The sequence below is a fragment of the Agelaius phoeniceus genome, assembly GCF_051311805.1.
Source record: "Agelaius phoeniceus isolate bAgePho1 chromosome W unlocalized genomic scaffold, bAgePho1.hap1 SUPER_W_unloc_2, whole genome shotgun sequence".
NCBI classification, from domain to species: Eukaryota; Metazoa; Chordata; class Aves; order Passeriformes; family Icteridae; genus Agelaius; species Agelaius phoeniceus.
In genome coordinates, this window is record NW_027509867.1 from 8,989,458 (window position 1) to 9,004,043 (window position 14,586).

Here is a 14,586-nt window from a genome sequence, read left to right on the forward strand (position 1 = left end):
TTGTGCCTGGGAGTAACCTTTGGATATCCAGAATTTTGGAGGTGGAATCCTAATTTCAGACATGGACACCTGGAGGATAAGGATGCTTGTTTTCCATTGGAAAGAAACCATGGAACACTGATTCAACAGCGACATTTGGGGATCTATGGGGAGCACTGGGGATCATTTCTGGACCTTGTGACCCAACAGGAGCTCCTCTAATAAATGTTGCCTGAAGCTCCCACTGTGCCCATCACAGGAGCCCCTGTGAGTGTCTGGGACATCCCAGCTCTCTGGCAGCCTGGGGACTCCTGGGATGTCACCATGGAATGGCTGTGACTGCTTCTGACCACAGGGCTCTTTACCATCCTAGAAACCCCTTGGAGGTCTCCATGGAGCCCCTGTCTCTGTGTGTGACATTCCAGCTCTGGAACAGCCTGGAGATTCTTGGAATGTCCCCATGGAACCCTTCTGAGGGCCTGTGAAAAATCTGATCCTTAGCAGGCAACCATCACCAGTCCACTGTTGCTATGGGCAGTTTCCATAGCAAACATCACCAGCCCCCTGTTGCTATGCTCAGTCCCTTGGCAGCTCCATGGAGACCCCATGCCAGGGGTGGTTGCCATGGCCACCAGGGCTGGCACCAGCTGGGATGCTCGGTTTCCACAGTCCAGGCTTCAGGAATGGGATTCCCCAATTTCCTGCTCCCGCTAAAACCGCGCTGCCCTCGCTGCCCTCCCACCTCCCATGGAAAGCACAAAAGGCAAAGATCCCGGGCTGGGATAAGAGCAATTTATTGGGAACAGCAACAAGATAAAGAAAAAATCAACAGAAACAATATTGATAACAGAAGGGATAAATAAAACTTTGACAGGGAAAACTACAATACAACTGACTGTCTCTTCCCAGCCACAAATTCCCCTGTCTGGAAAGGACACCCTTCTCCTCAGGGAGAGAGAGAGTGAGAGAGAGTCCCTTTCCTGCCCCTGGCAATGGCCTGAGGTGGGAGTGAATGTAATGAAAGGGCCATGGCCAGACCCTCATGTTCTTAAAACACACATCATGCCACGGGCAGGAAAAGGGAGAGGTGTCTTCCCAGCATGGATCATGGGCAACACGGATCCCCAGGACTCTTCCCAATGCGGGTCCTCTAAAGGGGGATGAAGCTGGAGTGGTGCATGAAGCTGTTCCTGCAGCTGGGGCATTTGCAGGGCTTTCCTTACTGGCGGCTCCGTTGGTGTCTGGTCAAGGGAGAGCTGCTGGTGAAGCTCTTCCCACACTGGGGACACTGGGCCTCTCCCCAGTGTGGATGCGCTGGTGGGTGATGACAGTGGAGTTGTGCTTGAAGCCCTTCCCACAGTCAGGGCAGCGGAAGGGCCTCTCATCGGTGTGAATTCGCTGGTGGCAGAGGAGACTGGAGCTGGTGTGAAACCTCTTCTGACACTGGGGACACTCGTAGGGCCTCTCCCCAGTGTGAATGCGTTGGTGGATGATGAGGGCAGAGCTGCAGCTGAAGCCCTTCCCACATTCCCACACTCACAGGGCCATTCCCCAGTGTGGATCATCTGGTGGCTGATCTGGGTGCTGCTCTTCCTGAAGCTCTTCCCACACTCCAAGCACTTGTGGGGCTTCTCCCCATTGTGAAGCTGCCCATGGACCACCAGCTGTGAGCTCTGTCCACCTTCCTGGCTCAGGGTGGGTCTTTCCTCCTCAGAGCACCCTGGGCTGGGTTTGCAGCCCCTCCTCCTGTGCAATCTCTGGGGCCTTTCCTCTACGTTGGAATTCTGCACCGTGGAGCCACTCAAAATGGCCTCTTCCACGATGTTCTGCCTTGGGGATTTCTCCTCCCTGGTCTCCATCCTCAGCTTCTTCCCTGGGGGAGGAAGGACAAGGAGAGGATGGGATTTGCCTCCGTGCCAGAGGGAAGGGGAAGGAGATCCCCCCCAGTGCATCCCCAGCAGGACGGGGTTGGCAGCAGGGTTGTCCTGGAGCCGGGGGCTGTGCTGGGCTGGGAGATGGAGCAGGAGAGAGGGGGAAAGAGGCACTGACTTCCTCCTCACCTGCCTGGGTGTCCCAGGGCATTGTGTCAGTTTTAAAAGACAGGTGTCTGCTAAGGAAGGCAGGAGACTCCCTTGAAATGGAAAATGTTAATCCCTTCACTTGGAATTATAATTTTCAAAACAAGAGGCTGTCAAGCAAAGTCTATGGGAATAGGAATAACAGTTCTTCAGAAGGAAAATTAAAAATACAAATGCAGTAGTACTAAAAACTACTTACAGAGTAAGAATACAACCTGACACCCTGTGGGTCAGAGTGTTGGTAGCACTCCTGTTAAATGGTGGCTGCAGTGCTCCTGCAGTGACAGGTGTGGTTCTGTTGGAGCAGTGATCCTGTAGAAGGGTGGAGTTTTCCTCTGAAGGTCCAGTTGTGGCGTCGATTGGTCTGATCTTCCTCTGGGATCCAGTGGAGCTGGAAGCTGCTCTTCTGGGAATCCTGTGGGAGAAGGCTGACTCTGTTGTTCACATTCTCAGATTATATCCAGCTAGGAATGCTTGGCTCCTCCCTCTGGGCAGAGCTTCTCACAATGGGATGATGGAATTTTTATCAGTGACACTCAATGGCCCATTAACAGAAGATATCTCCCTGGAGGGATGATTCCTTGCGGAAGAGATAAAGTAAACTGCTCAATTAACAGATGATAATTGCCCCATCTTTAACAGAGGGTAATTGAATACACACCCAGCTAAACCTGAGACACTGTTCCAGCCTTGGAAAGCAGGATTTGGTACCAGGATTCTTTAGGGAATGCAACCCTGATTGAAGGCAGAGATAGAATCTCCAGAGCCTGCAGCCAGAAATGGACAGTTGTGTGATACTCATTTCAACATCTTCTCTTTTGGAATTATTGACTAATGATTATTTGCTTTGCCTACCTAATATTTTTGTAATTTTTTGCAAATTTGCATTATCTAAATTACACTGTTCCTTAAGTTAAGTTGGTGTCTGTGTCTTTGGTGCAGGCTCTGCCTACTGGCGAAACAGGGCCCAATCCTGCCTAAGTGTTACCTGGGGAGACAAAACCCTCACTGCAAATGTGCCCCCTTCCTCCTTGATCCCCACACTTCATGCACTGATCATGATGTCCTATGGTCTGGGGTATCCCTGGGGTCAGCTGGGATCTCCTGTCCTGGCTGTGTCCCCTCCCAAGCTCCCCCACACCCTCAGCCCCTCCCCAGCGTGGCCGAATGAGGGGCAGGACAGGCCTTGGCTCAGTGCGAGCTCAGCAAGAACAAAACCATCTCTGTGTGCTCAGCCCTGTGCTCAGCCCCCGGGCCCGGCATTTCCTCCACTGCCACCCCGGACCCCCCTTTCCCACCCCTCTGCCCCACGGCCGCCGCAGTACCGGCTGACAATAGAAGCAATTCTGTGGCAATTCCAAGTTTCCTTGGTTCCTGCACAGCTCCAGCTCAGCTGCTGGCAGGTTACAATTAAAGAAAAGTGCAAATTTGGCCCAATACAGATATTATTAAAAGGAAGGGAAAGCTCTGTGTAGCTGTCACAAAGGTGACAGGGATGAAGAGAATAATGATTCTCACATTTGGAAAAAACCCAAGCCTGGGAATTCAGTAGTTATTCAGGAATTTAGCTACTTGAGCTGGGCTTCTTGTAGGACTTTTAGCAGCCTTGTGTTCCTCACCATGTGGTGAATGAACCTTGTCAGTCTTGCTGGTATTATTTGCTCCATTTCCTCCAGTGATTTTAACAAACTTTTCTAGGAGGGACAACAAAGTCTTTTCTTTACACTCCAGTCCCACAACAGCCATTTTCCTCATCAGTTCTCCCATAGGTCACTCAGACGAAGCTGCATCCAAGTTTCCAAGAGTTCCTCCAGAGAGACCCACAACCTCCTCAGAGGAAGGAACCATGCTGTAGTCAAAGGCAACTGGGGTCAAAGAACAGTGCCCTGAACTCACTGTGCCAAAATAATTTTGCAATCTGGTTAAGAAAATATTAGAGACATGCCATTTGCCCTGGAGCAGGGCAAGTGTGACATTGTCCCCTGTGTGTGTGGCCTTCCCAGGCTGGGGGTTTTACACCTGAGCCAGTTTGGGTAAGGGGGGTGGTGTTCACCCCCTGAGCAGGGATTCCCCCACTGTTTCAGGCTGCAATGTAAGATGGAACCAAATGCATGTTTTCAATCCCCATCTTCATCAACTGCTAGAAACAGGTGGGGCAGTGTTCTTGATCTGTTCCATGACTCAGCCCTGATAACGCCCTCCAGGGGAGATATCTTCTGGGAATGGGCCATTGAGTGTCACTGATCAAATTCCATCATCCCATTGTGGGATGCTCCGCCCAGGGGGAGGATCCAAGCATTCCTACCTGCATATAAGGTGAGCCTTGCAACACCAGGAGCAGCTTGCCTACTGGATTCCCAGAGGACAAGAGCTCCAGAACCACCCCTGGACCTTCAGAGGAAGACCAGACCCTTCTACAGGATCACTGCTTGGACAGAATCACGTTCATCACTCCAACAGGACTGCAGCCACCATTTAATGGGACTGCAGCCACCACCCTGACCAGCAGGGTGTCAGGTTATATCCTGACTCTGTCAGTTTAAGGCAGTGTTTCTGTATCATTGCCTTGATTGTAATTTTCTTATTAAATTGTAATTCTGGTTTAGACCCTCCCCAGGTTTGCCTTCAAAAGAGTACAAAATTCAGTGTACTTATCCCTTGTTTTCTTCTCAAAACAGGATTTTCCATCCCCTAAACTTGGCCAGATGGAGGAGGAGGCTGTGAGGAAGAAGAAGGTGCCCCAGGAGCCCCAGGCAGGTGAGGAGGAAGTCAGTGCCCCTTTCCCCCTCTCTCCTGCTCCATCTCCCAGTCCAGCACAGCCCCCGGCTGCAGGACAACCCTGCTGCCAACCCCGTCCTGCCGGGGATGCACTGGGGGGATCTCCTTCCCCTTCCCTCTGGCACAGAGGCAAATCCCATCCTCTCCTTGTCCTTCCTCCCCCAGGGAAGAAGCTGAGGATGGAGACCAGGGAGGGCAAAACCCTGTGGCAGAACCTCATGGAAGAGGCCAATTTGAGTGGCTCCACAGTGCAGAATTCAAACAGGGAGGACAAGTCCCAGAGATCCCACAGGAGAAGGGGCTCCAAACCCAGCCCAGGGTGCTCTGAGGAGGAAAGACCCACCCTGAGCCAGGAAGGTGGACAGAGCTTCAGCCAGAGCATGGAGCTGGTGGCCCATGAGCAGCTTCATGATGGGGAGAAGCCCCACAAGTGCTTGGAGTGTGGGAAGAGCTTCAGGCAGAGCAGCACCCTGATCAGCCACCAGATGGTCCACACTGGGGAATGGCCCTACGAGTGTGGGGAGTGTGGGAAGGGCTTCAGCTGCAGCTCTGCCTGTCGTAACGGCGGGAGAGATGCGACACACCATATGCGATGAATAGCAAATTTCGAAGTTTATTGAAAGCTTACACATTTTTATATTAGTGTTAATGAAGCTTATGCATATTGCAAAATCTGAGCTCGTTATTGGTTAAAGCACACTATGATCAAACACACTTACTTCTATCTCTTAACAATTATTTTGCTTCTATGTGTACATTCTTCTAATTTCTCTACCTTGGGATAACTACATTTTCTGGCAAGCAATTTTCTCCCCCGTCTTCCCGTTTTAGAGAAGGTCGCTGTGACCTTCGTCAGTAATTAGGCACCGGTTGCTCAGTTCCCAGCTTGTTTCTCTTACCCTTATCCATTGGTATCACATCGGAATGTCTTTTCCCAGCTAACCAATAATCCAAAAAGCTCTCTACATCTGCCCTCATCATCCACCAACGCATCCACACTGGGGAGAGGCCCTACGAGTGTCCCCAGTGTCAGAAGAGGTTTCAGACCAGCTCCAGTCTCCTCCAGCACCAGCAGATTCACACAGAGGAGAGGCCCTTCCACTGCCCTGACTGTGGGAAGGGCTTCAAGCGCAACTCCACCCTCATCACCCACCAGCGCATCCACGCTGGGGAGAGAGAGAGGCCCTACGAGTGTCCCCAGTGTCAGAAGAGGTTTTACACCAGCTCTGATCTCCTCCTGCATGAGCGGATTCACACGGATGAGAGGCCCTTCTGCTGCCCTGACTGTGGGATGGGCTTCAAGCGCAACTCCCACCTCATCAGGCACCAGCGGATCCACACCGGGGAGAAGCCCTACGAGTGTGGGGAATGTGGGATGAGCTTCAGCCAGAACTCTAACCTGATCTCCCACCAGAAGACCCACACCAGGGATCGACCCTATGAGTGTGGGGAATGTGGGAAGAGCTTTAGGCAGAAGTCTCTCTTGATCTGCCACCAGAGGATCCACCCTGGGGAAAGGCCATACAACTGCGGGGAATGTGGGATGACCTTTAGTAGGAAGACCCAAATGATCATCCACCAAATGATCCACACAGGGGAGAGGCCCTACCAGTGCCCCGAGTGTGGGAAGAGGTTTCACACCAGCTCTCAGCTCCTCCAGCACCAGCGCATTCACACGGATGAGAGGCCCTTCCTCTGCCCCGACTGCGGGAAGGGCTTCAAGCACAACTCCACCCTCGTCACCCACCAGCGCATCCACACTGGGGAGAGGCCCTACGAGTGTCCCCAGTGTGGGAAGAGCTTCACCAGCAGCTCTCACTCGACAAGACACCAATGGAGACACCAGTAAAAGAAGCCCTGCACATGCCCCAAGTGCAGGAGGAGCTTCGTACACTGCTCAGAATTCATCCCCCATTGGAGACCCCACGTTGGCCAGAGCCCTGGTGATCCATCTTCCCTGTGATCCATGCTGGGAAGACACCTGTCCCTTTTCCTGCCCCTGCCAATGACATGATGTGGGATTGGAGAACATGAGGGTCTGGCCATGGCCCTGTCATTACATTCACTCCCACCTCAGGTCATTGCCAGGGGCAGGAAAGGGACTCTCTCTCTCTCTCTCTCCCTGAGGAGAAGGGTGTCCTTTCCAGACAGGAGGAAATACATTGCCAGGAAGACCTAGTTGTTGATGTTGTAGTTTTCTCTGTAAATAGTTTTACTTATCCCTTCTGTTATCAATATTGTTTTTGTTCCTTTTTGTTCTTTATCTCCTTGCAGTTCCCAATAAATTGTTCTTATCCCAGCCCGGGATCTTTGCCTTTTTTGCTTTCCATGGGAGGCGGGAGGGCAGCGAGGGCAGCGCGGTTTTAGCAGGAGCAGGAAATTGGGGAATCCCATTCCTGAAGCCTGGACTGTGGAAACCGAGCATCCCAGCTGGTGCCAGCCCTGGTGGCCATGGCAACCACCCCTGGCATGGGGTCTCCATGGAGCTGCCAAGGGACTGAGCATAGCAACAGGGGGCTGGTGATGGTTGCCTGCTAAGGATCAGATTTGTCACAGGCCCTCAGAAGGGTTCCATGGGGACTTTCCAAGAATCTCCAGGCTGTTCCAGAGCTGGAATGTCACAGGCAGAGACAGGGGCTCCATGGAGACCTCCGAGGGGTTTCTAGGATGGTAAAGAGCCCTGTGGTCAGAGGCAGTCACAGCCATTCCATGGTGACATCCCAGGAGTCCCCAGGCTTCCAGAGAGCTGGGATGTGCCAGACACTCACATGGGTTCCTGTCATGGGCACAGTGGGAGCTTCAGGGAACATTTATTAGAGAAGCTCCTGTTGGGTCACGAGGTGCAGAAACGATCCCCAATGCTCCCCATAGATCCCCAAATGTCACTGTTGTATCAGTGTTCCGTGCTTTCTTTCCAATGGAAAACAACCATCCTTATCCTCCAGGTGTACATGTCTGAAATTGGGATTCCACCTCCAAAATTCTGTATATCCAAGGGTTGCTCCCAGGCACAATCTGCCAGTACCATCAAGCCTGGCTGGCCTTGACCTCTGGTGACTGCCCCTGCAACACTGGGGCTGGGTTCTTTCCTTCCCATGGAGAACACTGGGACACTGTGGAGACCTCATGGAACCAAGGGGATCATTGTGGCACCACTGGAGCCCATGGAACCAAGGGGCCATGGTGACCCAGCGGGGCTTCATGGAACCCAGAGACCATTATGGCTCCGTGGGGCCTGATGGAACCATGGAGACCATTGGGACCCTTCAGGGTCTGGTGTCACCAAGGGGGCATTATGACACCTCAGGGCCTCAGGGAAGCAAAGGACCATTGGGACAATGTGGGGCCCCATGGAACCGAGGGAACATGGAACAGGCCTTGCTGGCTTGGCCTCCCAGGGGCCACCTGACAGCTCTGGCTGATGTTGCAATGTCAAGGAATGCCTCTCATCAGCTCCTGGAACACTGGGGCTCCGTGCTTTCCTTGCTATAGAAAGGAACCATCCCTTTTTTTAAATGTCCATTGCCAAAATTGGTATTCTCTCTAAAAATTTTCCTATATGCAAGGGTTTCTCTCAGAAAAAAACCTGCCGCTTCTGGCTGGCCTTGTCCTCTGGTGGTCACCTCTCTTCTGCCTGGCAAACACTGGGGCTCTGTTCCTTCCTTCCTACGGAAAAGAACCAACCTTCATGTCCATGGTCCATGGCCAAAATTAGAATTTGGCTTCCCAAATTCCATATATCCAAAGATTGCTCCCAGACAAAAGTAGTAAGGACAGACAGGTCAGGCTGGCCATGTCTGCTGGTGATTTTCTTAGACTCTGAGTGGAATGCTTTCAGTTGAAAAAACCTTGGAAAGGGCCCAGAGATCTCCCAAGAAGGGTTTTTGAGGACTTGGGCACATGACCAATACATATGGACAAAGGAGCTCTGGGCTCTGGGCTGTTGTGGTGATTTTGCATCATGGAAGTGATGTTCTTAGAGAAGCTGCTAGCAGTTTCCTCCGTGTCTGACTAAAAAACCAATCAGTAATTAGCTTTGAGAATTGACAATCTGTTAAACCACTAAGGAAACTGTACACGCCTCTGTGAAGACACATGTTAAAGATGAGAAAGCCTGGGAGGGTCTCTTTCCCTTCTGGCTGGCCCAGAGGTAACAAGGCTGACCAGGCCCCGTCTCAGCCAGGCCGGGCCGGGCGGCTCCTGCCGTGGGGCCGGGCCCCTTCCCAGGGACCCCGCCAGGCCCCATCGGCTGCCGGGCAGGGCAGGGGAGGCCGCGGGGCCGAGGCCGGGCCGGGCCATGGCTGCAGTTGGGAACATCTGGGCCCTGCTGAGCCCTGCCCCGCCGCCAGCCCGGGCCCAGCCAGGATCCGCTGGGCCCCAGGAGCAGCCCCGGGCCGGGCCGGCTCGGCCAAGATTCTGCCACCCTTGGGGCTTCAGCCGCAAGCCCCGGGCAGGGGCAGGAGAAGCCATCGGCCCCCGGCCGTGCTGCTGCTGTGCTCTGGCCTGGCTGCTGAGATCCTGGCCCTGCCCCAGCGCGGCCCATCCTGACACAGCCCCAGCGCAGCCGCTGCAGAAACCTCCATCGTAAAACAGCTCCGGCCGCAAGCAGAGAGCCCAGCCGGGGGCACGGAACCATCTGCAGGCCCCGGTGAGATATGAACTCTTTCAGTGCTTCCATCCTCCCTCCAGTGAGAGAAAAGGACAAAGTGCAGGCACACAGAGGAGCAACATGAAGACTCCGAGGTCAGTGAAGGGAAAGTTGAGCCCCAGATGGGAGGGATGAGGAGATGCCTTGATCTTGGGGCTGAAATCCTCTTGTAAAGCTATGGAGAAGGATGTAATTAATATATCAGACTCTCTTTTTCCCTATAACTAATTGAAAATATGGGGAGATGACCTGTTCAGCAAAAACCTCCTTGCTAAAGTAAGCAAATGTTGAAGTAGCTGTGATCCCATGAGAAGTTTAAACAGAGAAAGAGAGAAGACTGTTGAGATCCTGTGCTATCAGGGAGAGAAGAAGATCTCTGTTGTCAGAGATGAAGATGATTTCAGAAATAGATGAAGAGATTCTTTGCTCTTCAACAGCTCATCTTTAAACTCATACCCCATAAGCTGACATGGCCCATAAACACAGCTGTGGGGAAAGCTGTGAAAAATGGGAGGGACTTCACAATTGCAGATTTTCTGGGCAGCTGCTCTTCGTGGGAATTGAGAGCCATGGGAGAACGTTTTTGTTATGGAGAAGTCTCCATAGCATGAAAGAGAGTACTCCTCTCCCTAAGTGAACTGAAGAAAGACTGTTCTAGGTGGTGTAAACTGACTGAAACTTTCAGGTTTTGTCTCCTTGCATTGTCAGTAAGAAAGAAAAGGTTGTAGGGAGAGGAGAAGAGTTCAGATCCTTATTATTCTTTTTTCTATCTAGTGGTAATAAACTTATCTATATACCCTTTTAAAATTTTGAGCCTACTTTGCCTTTCTCCTAATCCTATCTCACAGCAGGAAATGAGTAAATATATTCCAGTGAGTGCAATGGTAATTAGCCAACACTGATCCCACTGCAATAAGAGATGCATTGGCTGAAAAGTCTCAAATTAGCAAACCAAAATCACTCCAGATACATTCCTGATAAACTGCATTAGAGCAGAGGGAAATGAAGGCAGAGCCATGGTTTGTCAGGACTTGATGCATCCTGATGAGCCCTGTGGTGCATTTGGAGCTGAGCCCTTGAACCTCAGGGCCTGAGAGGAGATTGCACAAACCTTTCCAGGAGTCAAAGTCAGAAGAAAACCCCAAAGTGTCTCAAAGCATGAATGGGTCTCAGTGAGGTCCATGGCCCGCACAGGCTCCTCCTGGACTCCTTGGAGGAGAGAATTGGAGGCCAGGATTGACCAAAAACCTCTCAGAGACTCAGAGTGGAAAGGAAATTCCAAACTACCTTAAAAATTTTGAGAAGCTCAAAGCATTACTGAGCACCACTGAGTGTCAGTACAAAGCTCTCCAGGGACTCATTAAAGCAGATAATCGGGGCCATGATTGCACAAACCTCTCACAGAGTCTGTATCAAAAGGGAAACACCAAGTACCTTCAAATAATTCAAGTACCAAAAGTATTAATGAGCCCCACTTAGTGTTGTTACTGACAAAGCCTCTCCAGGGACTAATTACAGCAGATAATTGGAGGCCATGATTGCACAAAGCTCTCAGAGACTGCAAGGCAAAAGCCAAACCCCAAGTCCTTTGAAAAACCTGCAGTCCCTGCAGGGAGCATGAAGGAGCCCCCAGGGCCATTGCTGAGCAAGGCTCCCCAGGGACTCCTTGCAGCAGATCCTTGAGGCCACTGGGATGTGGGCTAGGGGGGGATGCTGAGGGCAGCACAAGGGGCTGACAGTGCCCAGCCTGGCTGGGGCTGTGCCAGGAGGCCCCAGGGCCTCAGGACAAGGTGTCTCCTCCCAGCCCTTGCTGGCACAGACCCTGCTGTGCCCCAGGGCACCAAGACTTGGCTTCTCTCTGTCCCCACCTGTCATCACTGCCTGCAGTTCTCTGCTCTGCCTGGGGCCTGGGGACACTTGCTCAGTCGTGTCCCTCTCTGGGACCCATTAAAAGTCCAAGAAACTTTGGAGTTGGATTCTGCCTTGGAGTTCTGCAGAGGTTTCTTCAGCTCCCTCTCAGGGACTGATGTTCAGGGCCTGAGCACAAAGCCCCAGAGGCTGATTAAAGTCCTTGTGCTGTGTCTGTGCTGCTGAGCTGGGCTGGGCTCCTGGCACAGAGGCAGCTCCTGCTCACCAAGAAGAGCTTCAAAAGCACATTTCTCTGGATGAGCAGCTCTTGTGCCAGCCCAGCAGGGCTGGGGCACTGCCTGCAGCCAGCCCGGGCACAGCCCAGAGGCACAGAGAGCTTCAATCAGTCAGGGCTGGGAAGGGGCTGAGAAGTGCCTGGGGCACAATCACTGCCAGCCCTTGGCACAGGAACCTCTGGCTGCAGGACAATGCAGCTGCAGCTCCTGGAGCCATCTGCTCAAGCTGGAACATGCCAATGCCTGCAGAGCCTGTGAGTACATTCTCTGCTTGTCTCTTGTGCAGAGCAGCCAGGGGTGCCCAGGGCTGTCCTGCAGAGCAGGGTCCTGCAGCCCAGGGCGCTGTGCTGGGGCAGGGACTCTGCTGCCTGCCAGGGACAGCTCTCAGCCAGCCCTGGCAGCTGCTGCCAGCACTGGGGGACAAGATCTGGGTGGGAGGAGACAGCTGGTGAGGCTTGGAAGTGTTCTCCTTGTGTGGGGAGGATGCTGCATTGTTCAGGACTGCTCCCAGCATGGCATTTAACTGCAGAACATTTCCAAGTAGATTATACAGGGAGCACAGCAAGGCAGGGACTGCGTAAAAGGGAAAATCCTACTTTTTTAATCTACTGCTCTGGGTTGCCTGGATGTGAAATAGCACATAGATATTCATCTCTGATTTCAGGCAGTAAAAAATAAAAACTATTTCTCTTATATCTGAATAAACTGGGCAGTTACTGAGATGAGCACAGGGTCCCTTTAAGGCAGCATCTGTTTTGCTTTTCCAGCCTCCTCAGGGTTGCCCTGACGTTGCCATCAGAGCCTGCAGAGCCAGAGCTGCCCCTGGGCAGTGCCTGAGCTGGGAGGGCTCTGCAGGGCAGAGCTGAGCCCCCAGGGCTGGGCTGGGCTCTGGCAGCACTGGCAGGGCCCAGCCCTGGGCACAGGGAAGCAGCTGCTGGCAGGGACAGCTCCAGGCAGCAGAGCCCTGGGCAGGCAGTGGGGGGAAAGTGCCCCCAGCCTGTGCTGGGATATTTCAAGTCCTCTCCAAACCCAACTATTCCATGATTACTTTTTTTTACAGATCCCCATGCATGCCAGTACACTGATAGTGTCCAACAGCAGCTCCATCAGGCAGTTCCTCCTGCTGGCATTGGCAGACACGCGGCAGCTGCAGCTCCTGCACTTCTGCCTCTTGCTGGGCATCTCCCTGGCTGCCCTCCTGGGCAACGGCCTCATCATCAGCGCCGTAGCCTGCGGCCACCACCTGCACACGCCCATGTTCTTCTTCCTGCTCAACCTGGCCCTCGCTGACCTGGGCTCCATCTGCACCACTGTCCCCAAAGCCATGCACAATTCCCTCTGGGACACCAGCAACATCTCCTACACTGGATGTGCTGCACAGCTCTTTTGTTTTGTCTTTTTTTTTTCAGTAGCCTTTTGCCTCCTGACCGTGATGTGCTATGACCGCTACGTGTCCATCTGCAAACCCCTGCACTACGGGACCCTCCTGGGCAGCAGAGCTTGTGCCCACATGGCAGCAGCTGCCTGGGCCAGTGCCTTTCTCAATGCTCTCATGCACACGGCCAATACATTTTCCCTGCCCCTGTGCCATGGCAATGCCCTGGGCCAGTTCTTCTGTGAAATCCCTCAGATCCTCAAGCTCTCCTGCTCACACTCAAACCTCAGGGAACTTGGGCTTCTTGCTGTTAGTGTGTGTTTAGCATTGTGTTGTTTTGTGTTCATTGTTTTCTCCTATGTGCAGATCTTCAGGGCTGTGCTGAGGATCCCCTCTGAGCAGGGACAGCACAAAGCCTTTTCCACCTGCCTCCCTCACCTGGTTGTGCTCTCTCTGTTAGTCAGCACTGCCATATTTGCCCACATAAAACCCCCCTCCATCTCGTCCCCATCACTGGATCTGGCCCTGTCAGTTCTGTACTCGGTGGTCCCTCCAGCCCTGAACCCCCTCATCTACAGCCTGAGGAACCAGGAGCTCAAGGCTGCAGTGTGGAGATTGATGACTGGATGGTTTTGGAAACATTAAACTGCTGGAAAAATACTGCATATCACTTGTAATAAAAGTTATCTTTGATACTTCTTGTTTGTTTCATTTGGAAAGTACTTTGTATTTTAGTCTTTTAATCTTGTCCACAAATGAAGGTCATTGTTTCATTTCTCATTTTGTTTCTCTCCACTTTCCCTGTGGCCGCACACTGTGTCAATGAGGGTCTATGCTGTTGGTGTCTTTAAATGAACTAAAGGGTCTCCCAGCAGAGTTTTCTGCAGAGATGCCCTTGTGTTGCCTTCTCTGGAGCTGCAGCAGCAATGTCTGTGTGCAGAGCTGGGGCAGATCAGTGCTGGCCCAGCAGCTGTGCCCAGCAGCAGCAGCAGCAGCAGCACTTGGTGTTGCCAGTGCTGCTGCCGTGGGCCTGCCCCACTGCCCTGGTGGCCCTGGTGTTGCTGCAGGGCCTGAGTGCTCTCGGGGCCGGGCACAGCCCTGGGGGTGGCAGTGCCGGGGCTGCAGCAGGGACAGGCCATGGCACTGCTGGGGCAGCGCTGACGCCTCAGGCCAGGCCCTGGGGGCTCCAGGCTCCTTGCCCAGGCTCTCTCAAGAACACGGCCAGGCCAATGCTCAGCACAGAAACCCCCGTCAGCAGCCCCAGGCTGCCCGTGGGCAGGCTGGGGGCAAACAGCATGGCTGGGGCTCTGCAAGGGCCCTGGGGCAGACGGGAAGGAGCAGCAGAGCAGGGGCTGATCCATGCCCAGTGCGCTGCACAGCCCAGGGCAGCGTCCCAGAGCGTCCTCATGCAGCTGCCAACAACATCCCCCCTCTGCAGCCCTGGCCTCTCCCCCAGCTCACACAGGTGCCCCATCCTTGCAGGCACAGACACGGCAGCACTGCCTCAGCAGCCCCTGTTTGCATTGCACACAGCAGGGCCAGCACCCCCATGCTGTTGCTGTGGGGACATGAACCTGAGGGAGC

The 14,586-nt window shown here is 53.2% G+C and overlaps 2 protein-coding genes across 2 annotated transcripts in view; both read left to right on the forward strand.

Annotated features, from left to right (window-relative positions):
• The window catches only part of LOC143692713 (uncharacterized), a 452,855-nt gene that overhangs the window by 86,120 nt on the left and 352,149 nt on the right, over positions 1 to 14,586 (forward strand). Inside the window, 2 exon segments of the mRNA XM_077172954.1 lie at positions 5,193 to 5,380; positions 5,794 to 6,709. Of these exon segments, the coding sequence (XP_077029069.1) occupies positions 5,193 to 5,380; positions 5,794 to 6,709 (1,104 nt within the window).
• Positions 12,694 to 13,647, forward strand: LOC143692604 (olfactory receptor 14A16-like). Its single transcript, XM_077172855.1, has one exon. It carries the CDS (start codon positions 12,694 to 12,696, stop codon positions 13,645 to 13,647), a length of 954 nt encoding a protein of 317 aa, XP_077028970.1.